This window comes from Artibeus jamaicensis, unplaced genomic scaffold (genome assembly GCF_021234435.1).
Source record: "Artibeus jamaicensis isolate MK-2021 breed Jamaican fruit bat unplaced genomic scaffold, CSHL_Jam_final contig_797, whole genome shotgun sequence".
Classification (NCBI taxonomy): Eukaryota; Metazoa; Chordata; class Mammalia; order Chiroptera; family Phyllostomidae; genus Artibeus; species Artibeus jamaicensis.
In genome coordinates, this window is record NW_026521977.1 from 4638235 (window position 1) to 4665158 (window position 26924).

General features: G+C 36.4%; 1 protein-coding gene and 1 pseudogene across 9 annotated transcripts in view; one reads left to right on the top strand and one right to left on the bottom strand.

Moving 5' to 3' along the window:
* BTBD10 (BTB domain containing 10) overlaps positions 1 to 26924 on the bottom strand; it is a 72707-nt gene that overhangs the window by 8970 nt on the left and 36813 nt on the right. For all 9 annotated transcript variants that reach the window (XM_053673079.1, XM_053673076.1, XM_053673077.1 and 6 more), the window contains 4 exons: positions 15633 to 15829; positions 13465 to 13753; positions 8831 to 8933; positions 7022 to 7142 (listed from right to left, as the gene is read on the bottom strand). In XM_053673079.1, the coding sequence (XP_053529054.1) occupies positions 7022 to 7142; positions 8831 to 8933; positions 13465 to 13753; positions 15633 to 15786 (667 nt within the window). In that variant the 5' untranslated portion in view covers positions 15787 to 15829. The remainder of the gene's footprint in view (positions 1 to 7021; positions 7143 to 8830; positions 8934 to 13464; positions 13754 to 15632; positions 15830 to 26924) is intronic.
* On the top strand, positions 9472 to 12234 carry LOC119050378 (protein jagunal homolog 1-like; annotated as a pseudogene).

A 26924-nucleotide genomic window follows, 5' to 3' on the forward strand; every position in this document is an offset into this window, starting at 1 on the left:
CCGGCTCTGTCCCACCTGGGACAGGAAAGGCCCTTTCGTCCAGCACCTCCACGCCGCACACGCCACCCTCCCATCAGTCACCAGTAACTGTCCAGGTGACCAGGTGGACTGTCGCAATAGCACGGTGCTTGTGTCCGGGTTACCCTTATTTTACTTGATAATGGTCCCAAGCACAAGAGTAGTGATGCTGGCAACTCAGGTAGACCAAAGAGAAGTCTTAAAAGTGCTGTCTTTAAGGGAAATGGTGAAAGTCCTTGACTTAAGAAAAAAAAAAAATCATAGGCTGAGGCTGGTAAGGTCTCTGGTAAGACCAAACCTGTGAAACTGTGAAAAGGAAAAAGAAATTCTTGATACCTTTGCTATCGACCTCAAACTGCAGAAGTTACAGCCATGGGGCGTAATAAGTGCTTAGTTAAAAGGCGTGAAATTTATGGGTAGAAGACAAGACCAGAAAATGATACACATGCATGAGGTTCACTGCAGCTTCAGGCACCCACTGGGGGTCTTGGAATGTATTTCTCTCAAATAATGGAGAAGCCACCATAACTCATTTCCCTTGTAGCAGCCAAATTTAATTGTGTCCCCTACTTTAAACGTTTCATGGCTTGTATCATCCTTAAAATAACAGTCCCAAATCCTCAACCTGATCCATAAAGTCCTGTTATGTGAAAAAGGTTGTAAGTGTGTACCTTCTAAACAATATTTTCTTTAAATTAAACTATCCACATATTGATGACTCCCACATACTTAGCCCACATTTCTCTCCTTAACTTTATACATGTATACCCAACATCCACTCAACATTTCCACTTGGATGTCTAAAAAGTATTTCAAACTTAACACATCCACTGTAATTTCATTTCTTGTAGCCTTGGGCCTTCGTTCCTGAATTCAGCACCTGGTTCTCAAAACCTCTTCTGGATCGCAGTGCCAGGCTAGCAAGAGAACGCGTGCACTGAAGAAGTGTGCCGTCTGGTGGGGAGCTACTACTCACCTCTGATTTCCTTCACGTGACAGAGACTGAGAGGCTGGCCCCTCCCTGCACTAATCTTACTTCTGAAGGTACAATTCCTTCTGCTTGGAACACACTTCCTCTTCCCTTGCCTGCGGAATGCTTCCTCAAGCCCCCGACACCTGAGGTGGGTACCGTTCCTGCAAACTCCTTGTTAGTAACCCATTCTTCCTCTAACACCATAGTTTACTTGTCTGCCTTCCCCACTATGCTACAGGCATCGTGAGAGCAGGGACCTTATCATTTCTTGTTGCAATTTATATACCTAATATTTGGTATAAAGTGATGCTCAATAAAAATGCAAAAAATGACTGATTACTCTGTAACCATCAAACAACCTGTTATTTAAAAATATTTACTAATAATATAGTTATTCACAATATATTTCTACACAGAAATACAAAATAGCATGTACAATACAACCCTCTAATATTTTTCTTTTAATTCACCTTTATTTCCTAATTTTGCTACCTCATTTTTCTTTTTTAATCCTCACCCAAGGACAATTTTTCATTGCTTTTAGAGGGAGAGGAAGGAACAGAGAGAGGAACCTCGATGTGAGAGAAAAAACAAAACAATTATTGCCTCCCATACACAGACCAGGGATCATGAGTGCCCTAACCAGGGAGCAAACCTGAAACCTGTGCATGTGCCCTTACTGGGAATCGAACTTGCAACCTTTTGGTCAAAGGACAATGCTCCAACTAAGTCACGTCGACTAGGGCTTTGCTACCTTATTTTCTTAAGCAAACCCTCATTTAACACTGTGTCAAGCACTAGTAATTTAATCTTCACAACAACCCAGTCAGATAAGTGTTACTATCTCCATATTAAAGATAAGGCAACTGAAACTTCAGTCAAGATGACACAGCTGGACTCCTCACACAACCACATCAAAATTACAACCAAAATATAGAACAATCACGCAGAACCATCAAAAATCAAGTTGAATGGAAGTCTAACAGCTACAGAATTAAAGAAACCATAACCATCCAGACTGGTAGGAGGGAAGGAGACACGGAACAGGCTGGTCCCAAATTCACAACTGGTGGGTAGAAGTTTGGGGAGAACATCTCAGGAGTGAGGAGTCGCGGGCCCACACCAGGTTACAGCCCAGAGTTCCAGTGCCAGGAAGGTAAGTAAGTCCCCACAACTTCTGGCTATAAAAACCAGCGGGGACTGAGTTGGTGGAAGAAAACTTCTGGAGTCCCAAGCAGTTCCCCTTAAAGACTCACTCAGACTCACTCCCTCTGAGCCCCAGCACCAGGGTAGCAGCATGAAAGGCACCAGTGGCATATGGGGAGGAACCCAAGTATCTGAGACCAAGGCAGGAGCCGGGGGACAGCTTTCTCCCAGATAGAAAGGCAGGCACAGGCCACTGTCCCTTTTCTGAACCCTCCCCCCACAGAACCAGCAGGTGGGTGCCATATCTGAGATTTCATTAACCCAACTAACACTGTTTGCCCTGCCCTGGAGATCCCAGTTCTGTCCCAGCCATCTTACACCCACCCAAGCTGTTAACAATGACTTTTCCATGTGAATGGCAGGTCTTCACTCATGTTTCACAAATTCCTAAATCCTCTCCAACAAGCCAGCCTCATTAAGTCCCTATCCTTGTACCTCTTGTTAAGAGGTGCCCCAGGCCCAGCACTATGAGCAGCCAGCCCAGATTCACAGCCAGACGTTGCCTGGAAACATCTAAGCCCAGCACAAGTAGCAACAATCTCAGATTGCTTTATAGCTCACGCAGGGTGGTCCTGGGCAGAACACATGTGGGACTAACCTAGACCTGCACCACTCAGGAAACTCCCGAGTATGCACACCCAGCAGAGAGCTACAGACCACACTGAAGCACCACCACTCTATCCCTGCATAGCTGATCCTCCATAGAGGGCAGAGGTTGGTGGGCAGAGGTCATACTCAGTTCTTGCAGCTGACTGGTCTAAGGAAATCCCTCCCTTTGATCTGCCAACACTAACCAAGGCTTAAGTACAAGAGGAGAGTGTACTCAGCCCACAAAAAGGGTATACCTTGAGTACCAAGCCCGGGTGATAAGGGAGGCTGTGTCCCTGGACCCTACAGGACACCTACTACATTAAGCCACACAACCAAGACAGGGAGCTAAAGCAACTCTACCTAATACACAGAAACAAACACAGGGAAGCTACCAAAATAAGAAGACAAAGAAACATGGCCCAAATGAAAGAACAGATCGAAACTCCAGAAAAAGAACTAAATGAAATGGGGATAAGCAGTCTATCAGATGCAGAGTTCAAAACACTGGTTATAAGAACGTTCAAGGAACTTAATAAGAACCTCAACAGCATAAAAAACATCCAGTCAGAAACAAAGAATACACTTATTGAAATAAAATAAAATTTATAGGGAAACAACAGTAGAGTAGATGAAGCCATGAATCCAATCAATGATCTTGAACATAAGGAAGCACAAAACAACCAACCAGAATAACAACAAAAAAGAATCCAAAAAATTAGGATAGTGTAAGCAGCTCCTGGGACAACTTCAGAAAGTCCAACATTCACATTATAAGGGTGCTATAAGGAGAAGAGAAAGAGCAAGAAATTGGAAATCTTTTTGAAAAAATAATGATAGACATGCAAGTCCAGTAAGGCACAGAGAGTCTCAAATGAAATGGATGCAAACAGGTCCACTCCAAGATACATCACAATTAAAATGCCAAAGGTTAAAGATAAAGAGAGAATCTTACAAATAGAAAAAGAAGTTAGTTATCTACAGAGGAGTTCCCATAAATCTGTCAGCTGATTTCTCAAAAGAAACTTTATAGGCTAGAAGGGACTGGCAAGAAATATTCAAAGTCATGAAAAAAGCAAGGAGCTACATCCAAGATTGCTCTACCCAGCAAAGATTTCATTTAGCCTTGAAGGGCAAATAAAGTGCTTCCCAGACGAGAAAAAACTAAAAAAGTTCATCATCACCAAACCACTGTTATATAAAACATTAAAGGAACTTATTTAAAAAACAAATAAAAACTATGAACAGTAATATAATAAATACATATCTATGAACAGCTGAACCGAAAAAACAAATTAAGCAAACAAGAGGAAAAGAGACAGAATCATGGCTATGGAAAGCATTTTGCTGTCAGTGGGAAGGAGATTTGGGAGAATGGGAGAAGAGGCGAGGGGATTAAGAAGTACAAATAGGCAGTTACAGATTAGCCTTTGGGAAGTACAGTGCAGTACAGGAAGTAGAGGAGCCAAGGACTCATACACACGGGAGAATGGGAGAAGAGGCGAGGGGATTAAGAAGTACAAATAGGCAGTTACAGATTAGCCTTTGGGAAGTACAGTGCAGTACAGGAAGTAGAGGAGCCAAGGACTCATACACACACCCAAGGACATTAACAATGGTGTGGGGGTTGCCCAAGGGAGTGGGGGGTGCTGGGCAGAGGGGGGCAAAGGAGGAAAAACTGAGACTGTAATGGGATAATCAATAAAATATAATAAAAAAAGAAAAATGAGGCAACTAAGAAACAAGGTTTTTAAGTAACCTGTCCAAGGAACACAGAACTCTCCATTCAATAAATGTTTAGTACTTACATGATTTCTTTTTAAGAGATAAACATATATTTTATTGTAAGGTGTCATTCTAATATTCAGTAAAGGCACTTATTTGCAGGAAAAAAATCATTTTTGGACTCAAATCTATACCTACCGTGTCCTTTTATATTTTTATAAGACTATTTCTGTCTCTTCACATTCTGTATAGTTTTGTTGTAATAAACGCTATGAGAATCCCTAAATTTTTACTAACACAAATAATAAGTAATCTAGAGATAATTACAAGTACTATTTAAAAGTCAGAAGGCTAGGAAAACCTACCACATACATTTTATACAATGATTCTTACCTTTAATTCCATAAAAAATAAATGAAGTCACTTAAGTGATAACAAGGTAAACTATGTCCAAAGGATTACAGAACTAAAATCCAAACCATGTGTGAAAAATTCTACTTTAAAAAAATCTGATAGTCACCAAAATTCAACATTATATGAAGTTAAATTAAAATGATTCCATCAATTAAAAAACACTGAACTTAAAGTCTAGGATCTATAATTAGAGTAATGAATACTCATGGTTTCAACTAAAAAACATTTTTTAAGATGTGTACAGTTTTATGTCCCAGCTGTCCAACTAGTCGACTTTAAACGTTTAATATTATTTACAGAGAAATGGCCTCAGGGTTGGGCCATACACTGCTTCATCCCACCTACTGATACTTTCATGGACACTTTAAAGGATCCTCGACAAAAATAAAGTGATACTTAGGGAGAGACTTAATAAAATCACTCACTTTCAGAATTAAGAGCATAACTAAGCATGAAGAATATTTACATAAGTATACAGGAGTTACATTTAAAATTTTAAATAAGCCCTGTCTGGTGTGGCTCAGTGGACTGAGCACTAACTACCTGCGAACTAAAAGGTCGCTGGTTCCATCTGCAGTCAGGGCACATGCCTGGGTTGTGGGCCAGGTCCCTGACTGGGGGTGTGTGAGAGGCAACCAATCGATGTATCTCTCCCACATCAATGTTTCTCTCCCTCTCTTTCTCCCTCCCTTCCCCTCTAAAAAGAAATAAATAAACTATAAAATTTTAAAATAAAATGTCCTGTTCAGTTTCTGACACACCAATCTTTGAAAGGGTATGACACCACTCTGCCAAGCTAGTGCTAAGTTTAGGTGATAAAGTAAAGATAACCATTATGTCTGGGGTAAACACAAAGCTGTCACCACAGACAGGAAACTTTTAAAACAGCTTCCCGCTGTATATAAAATAAAATGTAAGAACATCAGTTTGGATTAAAGACCTTTCATAACAATCTGGCCCATAACAATTCCTGTCTCCTTCTGGTCCATCTAAGTTATTCCCAAAAGTATATCTTTTGTGGCCCTAGCCAGGTAGCTCAGTTGGTTAGAGCATCGTCCTGATATGCCAAGGTTGCAGATTCAATCCCTACCAAGAGCACATTCAAGAAGCAACCAATGGCCCTAACTGGTGTGGCTCAGTGGGCTGGGTGTCGTCCCACCAACCAAAAGGTCCCCAGTTCAATTCCTGGCCAGGGCACATGCCCGGGTTGTGCGCCAAGTCCCCAGTTGGGGGTGTGCGAGAGGCAACCAATTGATATTTTCTCTCCCTCTTTCTCCCTGCCTTCTCCTTTCTCTTAAAATAAATAAGTAAAATCTTTTTTTAAAAAGCAACCAATTAACACACAAATAGGTGAAACAACAAATTGATGTGTGTCTCCTCCCCGCCTTTTTCTAAAATCAATGAAAATTAAAAATAGTTTCAAAAACACAAGTTCATCTTTTGTATCTTTACTCAAAAAATCCCAGCTCTCAGAATGACCACCCTACTCTACTCTTTCTAAATCATTCCTTTTCATTCCTTCCTATCTGTAACATCTGAACTGAACTTCCCCCAACTCTCTAGCCCACAGTAACTTCTCCTCCTTCTGAACTTCTCCAATCCCTTAATACCCCAGTCAACATTTGATAATGCTCACATACTACTGTGACTTTTCTGTATATATTCACCCACTTTTCTTAGGCATGCCATAATGGTGAAATGGCAAGGGGCTGAGAAAACTGTGAGACGAGAATATCAATCAGAGTTAGCATTCCCAAGGGCCAGACCTCGCTCTGAGACTGTGGCTGAAATTCTTGAATAAAGTGCCTTAACCTTTTGCATAAATGAGGGCCAGGTATTCAATCTAAGATCTTTAATGACAAATACTGCTTTTGAGAATTATCTGTATCCTACATAGTGGCTCAGCATATTATCTTACATGATAGGTAATAAAATTATAAATTTTCGTTGATATAACCTTAGGAATAAAGCTAAACACCACCACACTTCACCAAAGCCAGGGTTCCCAAGCCGGGAGATAAAAATGGCACTATTTCAGGCTTTTCATTCTAATATATTGCAACTGCACATTATTCATACACAAAAGAGAATACTCACTGAGATCTCTACATTTAATAGTACTATATTCAAAAGAGATACAAAGATAGTCACAAGCTTCTCTCAGTTCAGGAATAGATATGCCATCAGGACAGCGGATTACTCCTGTTTTATAGTAATCCTAAAAAAAAAAAAAAAGGCAAGAATGCATAAAACATCTGAAGCATGAAATAGCCAAAACTTATTATTAAGATCCAGCTGGTTCACTGACTCAACCAGTCATAGAATTATTTAGCAGCAGAGGTAAAATAAGAACCTAAGACTCCCCATTATTTACACATCTCTCTATACTATATCATGCTAATTTTTATGTATTTTCCCACTATGAGGTATTTTTCTATATAACTACGACAAATTCTTGAAGATTTTTTTAAGGTAAGAAAGTTGAATAACATATTTTAAGTTACTTGAATATTACCTAGAGAACTGAGCAAAATTTAAAGTTCTTAATAAAGAACTTCAAAGTCATATCTAAGTATTAAAATAACGTAAAACAGAATGCACAGATTGTTTTTCTTCAAAATACTATCTGTTGGTGCTTCCCATATCGCTAATCAATCAGTAGTAATTATTTCAAAGATCTACTTAACATGTTGTTAGAGACTGGCCCCAGAATTAAAAATAAGTTACTCCATAGCTGAGTTATAGAAACTTTTCTTACTTATCAACTCCATCAGAGTTCCAATGGAAGTACAGGCAGCTAAAGGAAGTATTTCCCCAAAAGTTAAGGTCTGCCTCAAGGTTCTGAGGCTCAGAGCCACAGGACACAATTTCTAAAGCTGCTGCACCAGTGGCAACAAGACGTCTCTGGGACTGACAACCCAATTGAGATCAACTCCAGTTGAGTCCCAAACACCACTGGACTTAAGAGGGGCATCTACGCACCATGCAGTTGAAAATCCACATATAACTTCTGATTTCCCCAAAATATAATTCACAACAGCCTACTACTGACTGGAAACCTTACCAATAGCAGAGTCAATTAATACAAATTTTCCATGCTATATGTATTACATACTATAGGCTCTAAAGTAAGATAAAGAAAGTTAACAAAATCATAAGAAAATGCATCTACATTATTTATGAAAAAAGTCTGTGCATAAGTGGAACCAAACAGTTCAAACCCACTTTGCTCAAGGGTCACCTATACTTTTCCTGTCTTGTATCTCAGGATCTTCCCTCCACTATCCCCCCAAAACTGTTTGAGGAAACCATATTTTTAGACTGTGACAGGAACTGTCATACACTATAAACAAATCTTTATCACTGATTTGAAATTACAAGTAGGGACTCTGTAACAGTAAATCAAACATTCCTCAAAAATAAAAGGTTAAAATCTCAAAATAAAAATAAAGGTTTAAAACAAAGATGCTAACAAATATTTTAGAGATTAATTTTAAACATTCATAAATGTCCATATTGCTGCATGTGTGCAACAAAAATATCAGAGTTCAGGTAGCCACTTTCATTCATAGGCAGCAAAAAACGATAAACTTATTTTATTTAAGAGAATTAAAGAGACAGTAGTAACATGACTCCATATATGTCAGTATTAAGCCCTTGAAAGAATTGCCCATGCAGACCTAACAGATGAATCATCCATTATCCTATCTTTCCAAAGGTCATACAATCCATTTATTTATATTATATTATTTTTATATACTACACATGAATTAAATGGTATTTTAAAAACAACAAATCCTGCATACCCCCACAAAGATATCCAGATCAAACTCTGATTTCAATTCAAATATTTACCAAGAAGTGATCATATGATTAAGTCAAAACACATCAGAAATAAGAACTTACCAGAATAGCTCTAAATACAGTGGAGCCAATTCCCTCGGCCACCTCATACTCTCCCTTCTCATTGGGACGTGTGAAGTTATGTTCTCTGCCAGATCCAAACATCCTATAATAGCAAATAATTAAGAGACATATCAATAAGATATTTCCTTCAAAGGGAAAATTTATTTCAGGCACAAAAATAAAAAAGAAACTATAATTTAAGCATTAAGTTACATAATTAAATTAGTTCAAAAATTTTTCTTAGAAATTTATTCTGGCAAACATGATTAAGAAAGGAATATTTATTGCATTTCCTTTCAAACAGTAGTATACAGGGTGGGCAAAAGTTAGTTTACAGTTGTGAGTACATAAAACACAGTTTATTCTTGTATTATTTATTAATTATTGCATTATTTGTATTACAAATGTAAAACTACTTTTGCTTGCCAATGCAGATTCCCTATAAGCAAAAAACATCAATTGATAAAATTCAAAAGCTAAAGAACATTCTTCCAGGAAGGGGAAAAAAAAAGCAATTAATTAATCAAAGGGAAAAGGTCACTGTTAATCTTACCAGAAGAAAAAAAAGAAAGAAAAGGGAAACCATATTATTTATGTATTTTCCTTAAAACTGTCATCTTCTTTGCAAAGTTAATATCACAATGCAGCACATAAAGTAAGTAATCTAAACTAGGAAAAAGTAAGATAGTATAAGCAGGTTAGTTGTCTTTTCACAATCGTAACTACAAATGTAAAAAAATCATGTTCAAAATCCTTACACTTGCATTCTAGAATTGAAAAACAAAAAAATCAAAGGCTGGGTAAACAGGAATGAAGAAGAGGAGAACGAAAAGTGTAAACAAGTGAGTAAAAAGCTCTTAATATTAGTTTATACAATAATACATATGAAAAATACAAATGGACTTACTGTCTTTTCAGGTCATGTTATTGGCCTTTAACAGTAACCACTTAGAAAAGAAGCAACTTGAAAAATATGCCCTTCAAAATGAAGAATTTAATGCATTACTCCCAAGAAAAATTTTAAATTGTGTTTAAAGGAAGTAAAACCTCCTCCAGAAAACATTTAGTCCAGAGATTTCCAGATTTGAACATTTTGCTGACTATAAAATTTCAGGAAAAATTTGGGGGGCTGCCAAAAGTTTGCCAATGTTCTGTTTTTGTAAGTTGGAGCATTATGTACCATCTGCTGTCACTACCTTTTCATAAAAGGACATTCTAACAAGAAAAAACTAGAAGACTATGGCCTCTGGATAAATGATAGTCCTTTATCTATACTTAAGTACATGGAAAATAAAGTATAACCTCTAAATGTGATACCACCATTACTAAAATAAATATGGCTGACCTAAGTACTCTATTCAACAATTTCCCAGTTTAAATGGTTCCCCTTTTGTTATGAGAGCTGCCATCCTAAAAAAGATACCTCTTGTGGAACAAGCTTGATGAGGAAGCAAAGGAAATCAAAGCAACAGCCCAGCACTTGAAAATAGCCCCTGTCCCAACAGAGCCCTAGGCCTCAAAGGTCTTGGGTCTGTTGGGTCTGTTCCACCACCTGGAAGGCAATTCTGGGGAGGCCCAGGAGCCTCTCCCTCTGGATCCCTCCCCAAAAGGCATTAAAATACACCTGCTGGGCCTTTCCTTTGCTCCCCAAGCCCCAGCTTCCACCCAAATCTCAAAGTGTTTGAATGTGAAGGACTGTAGCTGAATCTGTGTTTTGTTAGACTCCCTGGAACCCCATTCATCTGTCAGGCTGCTGTCCCAAGAGTTTCCAGCTGCAGGTACAGGACCCCAGTGGGGACACAGTTCCAACTCGGGGTGGCTTTCCAATGACCCAGCTCCTCTGAATCCTCGATCTTAACAAGGTCCTGTTGTGGTTAAAGCTGCACCTCACCTACAACCATGTTGGTCAGTGCAGGAGATCATTATAGTGAACAATCTGCATGTGGAGACATGGCAATAACTGAGCTTCCACTCACAGTCTTGAAATCCTGGCGTTCCAAACCCCTGGGTACCCAGACACCTGGAGTCTGCAACCAAGGACTACCAGCAGGTGGCACTCCGGTCCTGTGTTTGCCATAGCAAAAATGGGGGGGCCATCCCCCTCCCCAACATGTAATTAAAGCCTCCCAAAATATGGGGGGGTGTAAAAATAAATAGTTTCTCCTTTTGTTATAACACATAAAACCTATAAAGAACAAAGCGTTTTTACTCCAGCTTCCAAAAGAATGTCAACTGTTTTTTTCTGTTCCTATGACTATTTTTTCATCCCCAAAGATATGCTTTGTTTAATTCACATGAAAAGCAGCCTTCATCGATGTAAAATAGACAGTATTTCAGAAATCAAATATCATGCAATTTTTTCAAATAATTTGAACTTTTCACAAAAGGTTCAACACACATACTGTATTCAAATTTCAAATTTTGTTTTTAAAGAAAACATAGCCTGCTGAAGCAAAATATTATTTACTTTTTAACTGTATTTCTTTAAAGTGCTGGTAAAAAGCAAAGTATTAACAAGTCATCCTCCTAAAAGCTTCCATCTAATAATCTCTCCTGTGCTACTAAAAAATACATAAAAGCCTATATAGTTCAAGTATTTTTCTGATGCAAAGCCAATGTTAAATATTTTTCTACTCAAAATGTAGTGTCAGATGCTAGCATTTATTCTGTATTCAGAGACACTGACAAAGCTCTCTCTCTCCGCCATTCCCTCTCTCACGCACATATCCCAAGTATTCCTATGTAACCTAAAAAAATCTTTTTTTGGTTCTGGAGCTGAGATGGTGCAAACAGAGTCTACAGGCGGCAGAAGGTTGGCGTGAGGGGTTCCAGGCTTTGGGGCAGGGCCAGCAGCCTGTTAGGCCCGTGAGCTGCCTGCATGGATGGCAGTGACTTCCTGCACTGGGAGTGTGTCACCATGCACTACTAGATGAGTGTGACCCTCGATGATAAAATTAAGAAGCTGATCTACATGCATCTATCTGGTCATATGACTGCTGCTGGCTGTCAGGATGAGTGTGGGACACCTGAGGCTCCTGTCGCATGATCAGGCGGCCATGCCCTATCAGTGGGAGTACCGTACTTGCTGAGCATTGTGCCTTCTCTCTTGGGCCTCCTCTCCTTACCCCACCTCAACATTAGCTACCTGATGCTCTCCATGATCAGCATGGGGCTCTTTTCCATCACTCCCCTCCTTTATGGCAGCATGGAGATGTTCCCTGCTGCACTGCAGCTCTGCTGCCATGGCAAGGCCTACTGCTTTGAAAGTCTTTGGTTTTTCTGCTGTGTTCCTCATGTACCTGGTGCTGGTGCTGGCAGTTAAAGTGCATGCCTAGCAGTTATGCTACAACAAGAAGCTCCCAGACTCTTGCTTTACCAGCACACAGGAGAAGCAGATTAAATGAAACCTGCCTGATGGACTGATCTCGAAGCCTAGCCCTCCTGTTGAGAGGATAAAGGAGCTGCTCTAAAGTCTCCTTTGGTAATTTTAGCAGCTGTGATGTTGCAACTAGTGCAAATTACACCCAAATTCTGAAAAGCTGCTACTATTGTCATCGGCTGAGGTGACAAAACTCTATTCAACTTATTCCTGGTTGGCTGGAACTGGGTGAAGAACAGCTGTAAATCAAACTTCAGCTGGTTTAAGTTGAAGCCCTTCAGGATTTTTAAGACTAAGTCTCATCCTTGCCTCCTCCTAGTCTAAGTCATTCTCTCCATTTCCATCCACTACCTCTTGGCCACCGAGACTGAAGGAGATTGGAGAATAAACTAAACTCTACTTCAATCTTGGGTCGCTGGGCAAGAAATATTTAGGACACTGCTTTCCCTGCAGGGTGCCTCTACTGTGAAGCATTTTAAGCGAAAAGAACATCAATGAACTTATAACTTCCCTATCAAAAATTTTTTTACTTCATGTAAACTTCTACTTCATATATCTGCCCCTTCATTTTATACTAGAGTGAACAGAAAAAGATAATGACTTAAAAATTAAAAGGCATTCGACCAAGTCTAGATTGTCCATACCATTCTCGGACTGCAGTTCCAATAACGACAAAACTTTACATTAATCTACTACTACCCTGGATGAGCACAGACTACATGACTGCTTCTAATGACTACTCTTTTATTCTACTATTTCTTAATGTTAATAACATTCCACTTTTTAAGTATCAACATCACACTGGCAACTCACGATGATTTTTCAGCTAACCAAACTGTTGGGTTTTTTCCCCTCTCAACAAGAGCGGAAAAATAACCTGCTATGTTTGATGGCTGAATCTGGGAGCCTCAAGTAAAGGAAACATTACCACTGTTAAATTCACTTTGTTAGATGCAATCTGTGGTTTCAGCCTGTAGAAGTCTTTTAGAATCCTGTCTTCATTAACTAAAACATATGCTATTCATACTGGTACAATGAAGATCGATAGAAATAAAACCAAGTTCAAAAACTGGCTCTACCACTTTCTAGCTATATTACCATGAACAAATTATTTAATCTTCAAAAGCTCAATTCTTTTATCCATAAAATAGGAATACTACATTCCAACAGAGAATTACTGTAAACTTAAATGAAAAACAGAGTAATGTGAAAGGGTTTTAAAATTAATAATTCTGGGAACTGCCATAATACAAACCTGCCCAACATTGTATTTGGCTGTGCAGTAAAAATGGATGGGTCCACAACAAATCTAGTGTTATCCACTATTAGCGTCACTCGTTCTGACGTTCTTATGTTCCGAGCTCCTTCTTTGGCATTTTCATACACAAATACCATCTCCCCAGCTGTCTTACAGCTACCGTCTGAACTTGACTGACTACTGTTTCTGCTGCTGTTCCCAGCACTGCTGCTACTGGAACCATTTGGAGAAGCTTTTTGAGGACGAGGACTGCTTGGACGGGAGGAACTGTGATCTTTTTCTCGTTCTGAAATAAAAATGTTAAACAGAGTCATGTAAATTTTCTTTAAAAAATTTCAAGTTCCATATATATCTTTTTAAAATTGTGATTTAGAACAGTTGTTTAAAATGGCAGCACTCCTGCTTTTTTATCTCAAACAACATTTTCACAGAACACCATAAATATTAATTTATTTTGCAGGGATAAAATATCAAAATGTTTTTAAAAATAATTACCCTTTGTAGATTTTAAAAGAGGTGTATAACTTAGTAATCTTGACCCAGCCCAAAATCAAAATTCAGGTAAATTTTGTTATTACTCTATTTAGAAATATGTAGAAATCCAAGGAACAGAATCACAAGTCAAATAAGTAAACACGGAAAGTTAGTAAAAGATAAATAAGAATACCAACTTAAACTCTCCTAAGTATTAAAAGTATTAATAATGAGAACACAAAGTACAAATTTTGGAATCTTGCTGTGTTAATAAAGGCACTGCATAAACCAGCAATTTATCTCACAAAAAGAAAGTCCTAAAGGAAGAAACAAATTTCACTAGGATAAGAAGTATTTACTTTTTAAAATGACTTTTAATATCTACCATATTAAGTGGCTTTTACAGCTGATAGATTGCTTTCTTTTTATTTCACTTTTGTTTAGTAAAGCACTACCACAAATTTTATAGGATCACATAATTATTATTTATAATTTTATAGATAGGAGATATTATTAAAATTCAGAATACTTTCTTTAGATGTTCCGAAATTCTACACAGGGGAAATAAAACTAAGATTTTGTGATTAAGTTTCTATAGAGCCTAGATCACTAAACTTTAAAGGTGACCTAAAAATGTACCTCCGTCCCCTTAGTTTCATCAGCTTTTGCCAAATTTCTCCATGACTCAGGCAACTGAGAACATTCTGTACAGCTTTAGTGATTATATAATTAGATTTGCAGTATCTCCCGGTAGACACCTCCATTTTATTGCCTGTTTCCACAATGCTGGTAGGATCCCAAAAGCAAGATTTGCTAACGTAATAAAATAATTATATACTTCTACTATCTTCCCACATGCTGAACTCTGCATGTAACAAACTAAATTATTTATATATTTTTTGTTGGGTTATCAGTACTAGTCTGAATTTAAGGTCATTCTTAAGATACTGCAACTTCTATACATACTTAGACCTTAGTAGAAATGACTTTGCTTTATAATGATAAATTTCCCCATCCCAGGGGAAAATGAAAATGAGCAGGTTCACATTACTTACATACCTCTGCTTCAGACTAGTGCTTTACAGTCACACGTATTAAACAGGGGTAATAAAGTTCATTTACTGGGTAGAAGAGAAGATCTGAGCTGGATGCCAAGAAAGCAAAAACACTTTACACCTTCCCTTTCATCTTCTATTTCTATTACTAAGAATATTGTCAAAATCAAAATAAATTCTCTGATGGCTTTCAATTCCTTTTATCCAGGATGACTAACCAAGAATTCCTATCGATAATTTACTATGATTGACAACCAAATGTATTATTGATATTTATAGTAAACTTATTAATAGTACTTATCACAATAATTTACGAACTATTATAAAATAAACCACTGCTATTTATCTCATAAGTAAATATCAACTTGAAAAAATTTAAACCTACATATTATAAAGGCTTCTCAAATTACTTCTTTTATAAGTCTGTTCCAGACTCTTAAAAAATTCACTTTTAAGTTTCATTTACTAAGGTTTTTTTCACAGCAATAACCAAGATAAGCTAAAGTAGAAGCAACTGAATAAAAGAGAGAAGTTAATTTTACTCTAAAGTATTAGCACAATTCATTGTCAATACTACTGTAAAAAGGTAAATGCGTGCTTTAAAAAATTGTTGGGAAAGTTAGTCGATCTACATACCAACATGGTGCTGTCGTGTAGGAGAAGTAACATTTCTAATACAAGGGGTGAGCTGAGATTCTGTTCTTTCATGAGATGAATCTCGTGATCTGTCACTTGACCTTCGTCTATCTCTTGATCTTTCATGTCCCCCACTAGCACCATGTAGACTCATTTTGGTGTGGTCAACAACTCCTTTAGCAACACGTGAGGGAGTGCTGGTGAGTTACAAAGGAAAAATAACCATAAAAGTAGAACATGAAATACAGTTTTAAAGAAAAATCGATTAACATAAAACTACTAATATTTTTAATGGCAAGAATCAAATGCTACTTTATCATTGTGAAATTAACCTATTTTACTTCAAACTACTAAGTTTTATAAATTCAAGAGCACAATGTCTTTAAAGATCATATAATCCAACTCAGTTTTAAGGATGAGAAAACTAAAGCTCAGAAAGGTTAACTGACTTGTGAGCAAGTAGTAGAAGTAATAGTAGCAGTAATGGTAGTGACCACCCAAATCTCCAAAATATTATTCAAAAGTTCTTTTGATCTTTTGACTGTGGAGAAAAAGAGAAGGTAAGAGCATCAGCTTCTGGAACTCTTAACCAAGGTATGGGGTAAAATAACCAGTCTCCCTGCCGAATAAAATAAGTCTACACACTAACCTCAATTGACTCATTTTGATTTTGATTGAACTCTTTTCAAAACTTTTAAAAGCATTTCTCAAAAAACCTTAATGACACCAACTGTGTAAAGTCACAGAATTTAACATTTTAAAACCTCGTATGTAAATTTGCCCATAAGAAGTGAGTAACAATGGGTAAAGAATGACGATTAATAGTCCAGCTGACAGAATTCATTCACACAGTTATTAAGTTAGATGTCCTCTGTGCACCACGCTGTGCTACACGCCAGGAAAGGAGCTCCCTCAAGTAACGTGATTTAAGTGTAACAGTAACACACACACATGTAGAATTTAAACAATTCAAGAGTTACCCAAATTTCAAATATAAAATGACTAAATACATCTCAAAGTAATAAATGAACGATTGATAATAAATGCTTTAAGCTCTCAGAAGAAATCACTGTAGACCAGTCACTGTAAACTAGGCACTGACAAATAGATAAAATTTTAATAATCAGAATACATTACAGGCAGGAAAATGGAGAGTAACAAAAATAAGAGAGCCAGACCTAAGGCATTTTGGAAATTTACCATTTTAGCATATACCATGGTTCATTATTTTGAAATATTAAAGTGTTTTATAGAAGGAGAAGGAATGCTTTAGAGTAATAAAGACTCAGAATCCAATCATCCTTTAATAGGTAATTGCTCAATATGCTGAATATTACTTAACGTTTTGGAAGCTTGGTTTCCTCATCTGTAAAATGTAGATCCTATTTACCTTCTAAAGTTAATATGAGGATTAAATGAAATACAAGTAAGCTGACTAGCCTTTTGGTTCATTCCAGTGCCCCCTCCATAATATTACTCTGCTCTATTTAAAATTTAATCTTCCACTAAAATGTGGTTGCTTTCATTATGAAAATCAGTTATCACTTTGTTCTATCAGACTACAAAGACTGTATTTACCCTAAGAGTTACTTCTAGGAAAATAAAGGCAATGAACCCCTCAGCCTTTAGCAGTCATTTGTCTCTCATAAACATACAAGAAAAGAAAAATTCTATTCCCACCTTCTTTCTAGTAAAAAAGATCAGAATAGGATTGCATCTTTGGAACATACTCCTTTTCTTGAAAAAGAACAAATCAAAAGATCATACTACACTTATGTTAAAAACTTTAAACTAGAAACAATGACTTTTCTGGTTCTTGTCCTAAAATGGAAAAAAAGTCCATTCAAATATAGCAAGGGTTATTATATATTAAAAAAAAAATAACTCCTCAAAATCTTCCAGCTGCTAAGTTTTAAATGTGCTAAAGTACATTTTCTAAGTATGAATCTAATTTATAATTTAATGCACAATATACAAACACAACTACAACTAAGACATATGCAGGATAAATGTTCGGTCTAAATAAGGGCCAAGCAGACTGATTAATTGAAAAAGCATTTCAGCCAGACATCTCTGTAGCTGAAAGATGAAGCACCGCTAAGTGTTCTGTTGAAAATATTGGCTTCATTTCTAAATTGTTTAGATTTTAAATGGATGCAAAAGATGTTAACACATTTCCATCCTTTTTTTTTTTTCATTCCCACGTGGGATGTACTTGAAATGAGATCTTCAAAATCAGACTGTCATGAAAGACTAATTATGTCCTACTCTATTTAATTAAATAATTTTAGATCATGAAAGCAATCTAAGGATAAAAATAATGTGTGCAAAATAAAAGGAGGACAAGCACGTTCAGAGGAGGTATTTCTGCTTTGTGGTGCATCTAAAAGAATCTGAAATACAGGAATTGAGGACAGGAAAAAAGATGAAAAGTACATAAAGCCCCAAATCTGCTTTTACCCAACACAAAGTAACAAGGACTGAATCTACTCTCTTGTCTGAAACAACCCCTCAAAATGGACAAAATACACGAAACAACAGTTTGTAAGACATAGCACATCATGCAAAGAAAGAAAGAGATCCCTCAAAGATGAAAAACAAGCCCAACAACTGTCCAAATTATTAACCTTGAGAAAATTTCCAGAGTGAACACAAGGAGGCAAAACCTGGTGACCTTTGAGTTAAGGATACGAAGCTGAGCAGTTTTGGACAATAAGTGAATAGAGTTCTTACAAGTAAGTACTGGAGAGAGGGAAGCAGCACAGACAGAAAGCCTCAGAGATCTACAGTGAGTCTTCCTCATGTAGTGAGCTTAGTACCAATCAGCACACACATGTGAAGAAACTACACGAAGCTAGAGAAAGAACCAACTCAAAAGGTGAGAGGAAACAATGTCCAGGACTCACACAGGGCCTGTTCCTCCCAGTCAGGCTGGACAACCTCATAATTCATGGGGCACTGGGGAGAGAGTCTAGCAGGGATACTCAATCTGTGACCCGCAGGCTGCGTGCAGCCTAGGACGGCTGTGAATGTGGCCCAACACAAAATCATAAATTACTTAAAATAGGAGATTTTTTTTGTGATTATGTGTCGCAATGTATTTAATGTGGGGCCGAAGAGGACTCTTCCAGTGTGGCACAGAGATGCCAGAAGGCTGGACACTCTTGGAAGGCTCTGACACAGGAAACAATTAGACCTAAACTGAGTGCTGCTCTAGTCACATCTAGTAAATCCTAAGAGCAAGATCTAAAAGACTCAAATTGTTTCCAAGTAACTAAAATAAATCCTAAAATGAAGTTCAAGGAATACAAAAATATCTAGCACCCCAAGATAAAATTCACAACACACAGCATCCAATAAAAAACTATCAGGCATATAAAACAGCAGGAAAACATAACCTATGAGGGAAAAAATAAATCAAAACCAACCCAAAATTGGCATGTATTTTACAATTACAAAGACATTATAACAGTCATTATAACCATATTTCTTCAAAAAATTAGGGAGATACAGATTTTGAAACTATGCAACTCAAACTTCCAGAGATAAAAATGAAAATACTTAAGATTAAAAGTACACTGAATGGAATTAATAAAGATTATACATCATAAAAGAAAAGGTTTGTGAACCTGAAGACACAGCAATAGGAAATATCCAAAATGAAACAGAAAAAACAGAAAACTAAATAGGGCATGAGTGAACTGTGGGTCAACTTTAAGTGCCCCCATATAGGAGTAAGTGGAGTTGACTTACCTAAGAAAAAGATAAAAAAGATGAACAGTGAAAGGATAGCAAACTCACAGTTATTAACAACCACGCCTAAAACAAAAGCAAACTAAGAGGACAGCTAGATCAGGAGCAGAACCATAGAAATGAAGATCTCATGGAGGGTTAGCAACAGGGGAGTGGGAGAAGGAGAAGGGGGGAGAAGGTACAGAAAATAAGTAGCATAGATCGTAGGTAGAAAATAGATAGGAAGGAGGGCAAGAATAGTTGGGGAGATACAGAATCTAAAGAACTTGAGACATGTGGTCATAAACTAAAGGGGGGAATTGTGGAGGAGGGGGTGTGCAGGGTGGAGGGGAATGAAGGGGGGGAATAGAACAACTGTAATGGCATAATCAATAAAATATATTTTTAAAAAAGAAACAGGTTGGGAAGAGAAAACAAAATTGAAGAAATAATATCTTACAATGTAATGACAGCTACAAAACAACAGGCGCAACATGCACAAAACTCCCAAAACATTATAATAAAAAATAAAACACAAAAAGAAAGCAAGGCAAAATAAAAACCTATCAATCTGCACTTGTTATACCCAGTGAAAACATTTTTCAAAGATAAATGGGATACACATTTTTACACAAACACACAAACAAAAATGAAGAATTCATCACAAGTAGACTTGCACTACAAGAAAATTTAAAGGAAGCCCTTCAGGCAGAGGACATACTAATGCCAGGTGAAAATATGAGTTCACACAAAGGAATGAAGAACATTGGAAAGTGTAGCTACATGGGAAAATATATAAAATTTTTTCTTATTGTTTAAATCTCTTAAAAAACATTAGTTCAAACAATAATTATAACAATAAAGGGGGGAGTTTATAACATATACTTATTACTATAATAACACAAAATTTGGGAGGTAAAACATAGAAGTACACTATTAAAAGGCTCTATACTACACATAAAATGGTACAATCTCACTTGAAAGGAGATAAAAAGTTATATTATAACCCCTAAACCAATCACTAAAGTAAAGAAACAAAGAATTATAGCTAATAATCCAACAAAGGCAATAAAATGAAAACTACAGATACAATTAATCCAAAATAGGAAAAAAAAGGGGGGGAGAAAAGACAAGGATAATTGGGACAAATAAAAAATAATCAGCAAAACAGACTTAACATTAACCATATATATCTATAATTACATTAAATGTTAATGGTCTAAGCCATAAAAGGTAGAGCTTATCTGACTGGATATAAAAGCTAGACTCAATGATATGCTGCCTACAACCCCCCCACACACACACTTTAAACATATAAGTACAAGGAGGTTCAATATAAAAGGATAAGGAAAGATAAACTGTACTGACACTAGTGAAAAGAAAGTGAGATGCTATATTAGTACCGAAGCAGACCTCAGAGCAAACAATATTACCAAGGCATTTCATATGGATAAAGGGATAAATTCATTAAGAGCACTTAATCCCAAAAATTCTCCTGCCTCAGAGCTTCAAAATACATGAAGCAAAAACTATAAAACTACAAAGAAACTAGACAATTTCAAAATTGTAGTCAGAGGTTTCAATACCCCTCTCATAATATTTAACACAGCAAGTAAACAGAAAATAGTAAAGGTGAACAATATTTGAACACTACCAACTGGCTTTACCTAACTGATTTTATAGAACATTTCAGAAACAAGAGCAGAAAATTCTTTATTTTTATGTGCACACAAAACATTTATCAAGACTCTGAGAAATAAAACAAGTCTTAATAAATTTAAAAGAATTCAATCATAAAATATGCTCTCTGATTACACTGGAATTAAAAAAATTAAGTAATGAAAAGACATTTGAAAATTCCCAAATATTTGGAAATAAAATAATACCTTCTGAATAACCCATGAGCAAAGAAGAAACCAGAAAGAAAAACAGAAAATTTTGAAGAAGAAAAAGTCCTACATATCAAAATATGTGGAATGGCGTGACATATAACAGGGGTAAGGGACTAAATAATATCATTAAGTGCTTATATTAGAAAAGAAGTGCTAAGAAATGTGACCTCAAGTTTCTACCCTAAGAAACTAGCCAAAGGGAAAACTAAGAAAGTACATAAAATAAAGATCAGAGTGAAAATCAAAATAATAGAAAACAGGAAAAAATAAGGTGAACCAATTAAAATAAAAGCTGCTTCTTTGACAAGGAGAGAATTTTTAAAGCAGCAAGAGAAAAAGAGACAGTTACCTACAAAGGAGTTCCCATAAGACTATCAGCTGACTTCTCAAAAGAAACCTTACAGGCAAGAAGGGGCAGGAAAGAAGTATTTGAAGTCATGAAAGGCAAGGACCTACATCCAAGATTACTCTATCCAGCAAAGCTATCATTCAGAATGAAAGGGCAGATAAAGTCAAGTTAAAGGGATTCATCATCACCAAGCCCGTATTATATGAAATGTTAAAGGGACTTATCTAAGAAAATGATAAAAAATATAGACAGTAAAATGACAACAAACTCAAAATTATCAACAACCGAACCTAAAAAAGCAAAAAAAACCCTGAACAAACAAACAAAAATCCCATGAACTAAGCAAATAACTACAACAGGAACAGAATCACAGAAATGGAGATCACATGGAGGGTTATCAGAGGGGAGGGGGGAAGGGGAGAACAAGGCAAAGATACAGAGAATAAGAAGCATAAATGGTAGGTACAAAGTAGACAGGAGAAGGTTAAGAATAGGGTGGGAAATGGGGAAGCCGCAGAATTTATATGTATGACCCATGGACATGAACTAAATTGAGAGGATGATGGAAGGGGGCATGCAGGGCTGAGGAGAATAAAGAGGAGAAAAAAGGGACAACTGTTAATAGCATAATCAATAAAATATATTTAAATATTAAATAAAAAAAGAAAAAAGCTGGTTCTTTGAAAAGATAAACAAAATTGATAAACCTGCAGCTAGACTGATTGGAGGGGGAAACGAGAAGATATGAATTACCAATGACAGAAATGAGAGAGTTGCTATTACTAAAAAGATGATATATATTAAAAGAATGATAAAAGAACAGACTAAGTGAGCAGAGGGAAGGGGGAAGGGGATAATGGTGGAAAGAAGGGGGAAGATATTAGTCAAAGAACATGTATGATGACCCCCAAATAAGGACAACAGTGTGGGAACTGACCATGGAAGCGGGGGAGGGGGAGGAGAAGGGCAGAGGAGGGCAAAGGGGGAAAAACTGGGAAACTATAATAGAAGGACAATAAAAGATGATTTTAGAAGACTATAACAACTTTATGCACATAAATTCATCAACTTGAAAGAACTTGGCAAATTCCAAACTACCAAAACTCACACAAGAACAAACAGGTGAGGCGAACAACTCTCTATCTATTAAAATGTTAAATCTGTAAAGAATTTTTCCTCTAAGAAAATGTCATACCCAGATGGCTTTATTTACTAATTCAACCAAGTTCCTAAGAGTAATAATACCAATTCCATACAAACTCTTATAGGAAATTGAAGGTATTTCCTTCCTCATTCTCTAAGGCCACCATTATCTGGATACCAAAACCAAAGACATTATAAGAAAATAATTGTATAAACCTACATCTCTCAATAAATGCAAATATTTTATACAAAATTTTAATAATTCAAATATAGCAACATATAAAAATGTCAATGTCATGACCTAATAACAATCCTTAACCTAAAAAATACCAGATTAGTTGAATATTAAAAAATTAATGTCATTCACATTAACAAATTAATAAAGAAAATTTTTGTAGCTCAATATGCATAGGAAATATATTTGACAAAATCCAAAATCCATTTCTGATTGAAAAAACTCAGCAAAGTAGACATACAACAGAATTTCATCAACAGGATAAGAGATATCTATGGAAAACCTAGAGCCAACATCTTAGTTAGCAAAGACCAAATATTCTCCTAAGGGCAGGAATAAGACAAGGATTTCCACTCTCCCCACTTCTGTTCACAAATCTACATAAGATTCTATCTAGAGCAACACGTATGGCAAGAAAGATACAGAAGGCATCCACATTGGAAAAGAGAGTAAAACTGTCCTTAACATGATCATCTATTATAGATTCTAGTATAAAAGTTACTAGAACAAATTAGTTTTCCAAAGTCACAGAATACAAGATCAATATATAAAAATCAATTGTATTTCTATATACTATCAACAATAAGAAATTGAAAATTTAAAAACGACAATTAGCCCCTGCCTTGTACCATGTAGCTCAGTTTGTTACAACATCATCCCAATACACCAAGGTGCAGGATCCATCCTTGGTCAGGGCACATACAAAAATCCATCAATGAATGCATATATAAGTGCAACAACAAACTAATGTTTCCCTCTCTCCTGTCTCTCCTCTCTCTCCCCCTCCCCTTTTCCTCTCTCTCAAATCAATAAATCCTTTAAAAAAATTTTAATCTTGTTAAATTTACAATGGCATCAAAAAAAATATTTAATGATAAATCTGACAAAAGACGTGGGAGACCTGCATGCTGAAAACTACAAAACATTGCTGAAAGAAATTTAAAAAGAGCTAAATAAAAATTTACCATATTCACAAGTCAGAAGACTCAATATTGTTAAGATGTGAATTCTCCCCAAGTTCATCTACAGATACAACATAATTCCAACAAAAAACTAAGCCATGTCCTTGTCAAAGTGACACACTGATTCTAAAAGTCATATGGAAATGCAAAGCTACAGAAATGAACATAGTGTGCTCTTGGCATGATAACAAACAAGTAGATCAATGGATCAGACAAGGACTCACACACATACATATGGACAACTCATTTTCAACAAGGGTTCAAAGTCATTTCAAGAGTCTTTTCATCAAGTGGTGCTACAACAAATGGATATACAATTGATGACCCACTTACAGCCCCTGTAGGGAAATTTAAAAAAGAACAATTATCTAAAGTTCACATCACATACAAAAGTTAACTCAAAATGTATTTGAACCTGAATCTGAAATCTAAAATTATAAAACTTCCAGGGAAAAAAGGTTCAATTCATTAAGAAATTGATAAATTGGATTACATAAAAATTTAAAACTTCTGCTATTTGAAAGACACTCAAAAATGAAATCACATCTGATAAAGAATTTGTATCTAAATACATATAAAGAACTGTTAAATGGGCAAAAGATTTGAGATATACAAATGGAAAAGAAAGTACATGAAAAGATGCTGAATACCATTAATCATTAAGAAAATGCAAATTAAAATCACATTGTGATACTATTTTATATCTATTTGAATGGCAAATAAAAAGAGTGACCATAACGAATGTTGGTGAATGTGTGTATGAAATGGAAAACAATTTGGCATTGTTTTCCATTAGGAAGTTAAAAATACACTACTATATAATCCAGCCACCTCATCTTGGTACTCACCCAAAAGAAATAAAAGCGTATGTCCACGAAGAGATGCAAACATTGTTAGTACCTTTATTTACAACAGCCCCCAAATGGTAACAATGTAAGTGTCAATGAATAGGTAAACGGATGAACAATTTGTGGTATGTACCTACACTGGAATACTACTCAACATTAAAAAAAGAATGAACTACTGATACAAGTTACAACATAGATCAAACTGAAAATAATTGTGCGGTGTAGGAAAAAAGGCCATATTCCCTCCCTTCCCAAAAAGGGGCATATTTTCATCAAATTCTAGGAAATACAAACTAATGTATAGGGTCAGGAAACAGACGGGTGGTTGTCTGGGCATGGAGTATGAGTGTTGGAAGGGGCGTAAGAAAAGGGTTACAAACGACCCCAAGGAAACTTCTGAGTGTGACAGACATGTTCATCATCCTGATTGTGGTGAGGTTTTATGAGTACATACATATGTCAAACCTTCCAAACTAGACCCCAGAATAGGCCCCTTGGCCTAAACAACCTGCTTATAAGCAGCTACCTACCCTCCCAGGAAGTTGCCACTTAGCTACTTCAATTATACTTAATAAAAGCCATGCCTTTCTTCTCCTAACAGTTCATCTTTTCTTCTCATGCTTTTCTCACCAATTCAACAAATTCCCTTTTACCAACCTAGATTCTTGCATCCCCCACTTAAAACATGGTTCATGTTCTCACAAAACCAAAAGTATTTGTACTATCAGATTAAAAACAACTACCATTCCAACTAATCACCACCTGAAAACCTCACAGGTCAACATTTATTACTCAATAAAGTTATTACAGAAACCCAAATCAGAATCTGCAGCAATCCTCTAAGATCACAATTTTCATAGATATAAAAAACCAATAGGTAGTTGTGAGGTGGGAGGGGGGTTGGGAGACTGGGTAAAAAAGGATGAGGGATTGAGAAGTATACATCGGCAGTTACAAAACAGTCATGGGATGGAAAGCACAGTGTGGGAAATATAGTCAATAATATTGTAATAAGCCCTGGCTGGTGTAGCTCAGTGGATTGAGCATGGGCCTGCAAACCAAAGGATTGTGGTTCAATTCCCAGTCAGGGCACATGCCTGGGTTGCAGGCCAGTTCCCAGCAGGGGACCCATGAAAGGCAACCATACATTGATATTTCTCTCCTTCTCTCTTTCCCTTCCCCTCTAAAGATAAATAAATAAAATCTTTAAAAAATAATATTGTAATAACTGTTATTTGGTGTCAGGTGGGTACTAGACCTATTGGGGGATCACTTAAAGTTATATATGATATAATATTGAATGCCAACTATAATTCAAAAATTTTGGAAAATCTTAAAGTAAAAATTGCCAGTTGTTAAAATAGTCACAGGAGGTAAAGTACGGTATAGGGAATTTAATCAATTATGTTATAATAACTGTATGATGTCAGATGGGTGGTAGACATATTGGAGACATTACTTTGCAAGATATATAAATGTCTCATCACTATGTTGTACACCTGAAACTAATAATATTGTATGCTAATTTTAATTGTAAAAAAATTTTTAAGGAAAACAAAAATAAAAACAAAACAAGCTACTAATAGGCCCAATAATGTGAATGAATCTCAAAGCCATTATACTAAATGAAAATACCAAAATCCCAAAAGCTAATGTACTATTGATTACATTTATATAATACTCTTAAAATGATAGAATCACAGTGATGGAGAACAAATCAGGGATTGCCAGAGGTTAGAGGTGGGGAAAAGGTGTCACTCTGAAAGGGTGGCATGGGGAGAGTCTTTGTGGTGATGGAACAGTTCTATACTCTGACTGATATATATGTGATAAAAATACCATAAAATATATGCCAGAAAATAAAGGAGTACATATAAAAACTGATGTCTCTATAGTTTAGCCATAGTATTGTACCGAGGTCAATTTCCTCATTCGATAATGTACTGCATTTATGTGAGGCGTTATCACTGAGGGAAGCAGAATGAAGAGTACCCAAAACTCACTCTACAATTTCTGCAACTTCTTTCAAATCTTCAATTATTTCACAATAAAAATTTCATAAAATAATTTTAAAAGGCCACAGACTATGTAGACACAGAAAGAATGCAAAAACTATAACCAATAAACTTAG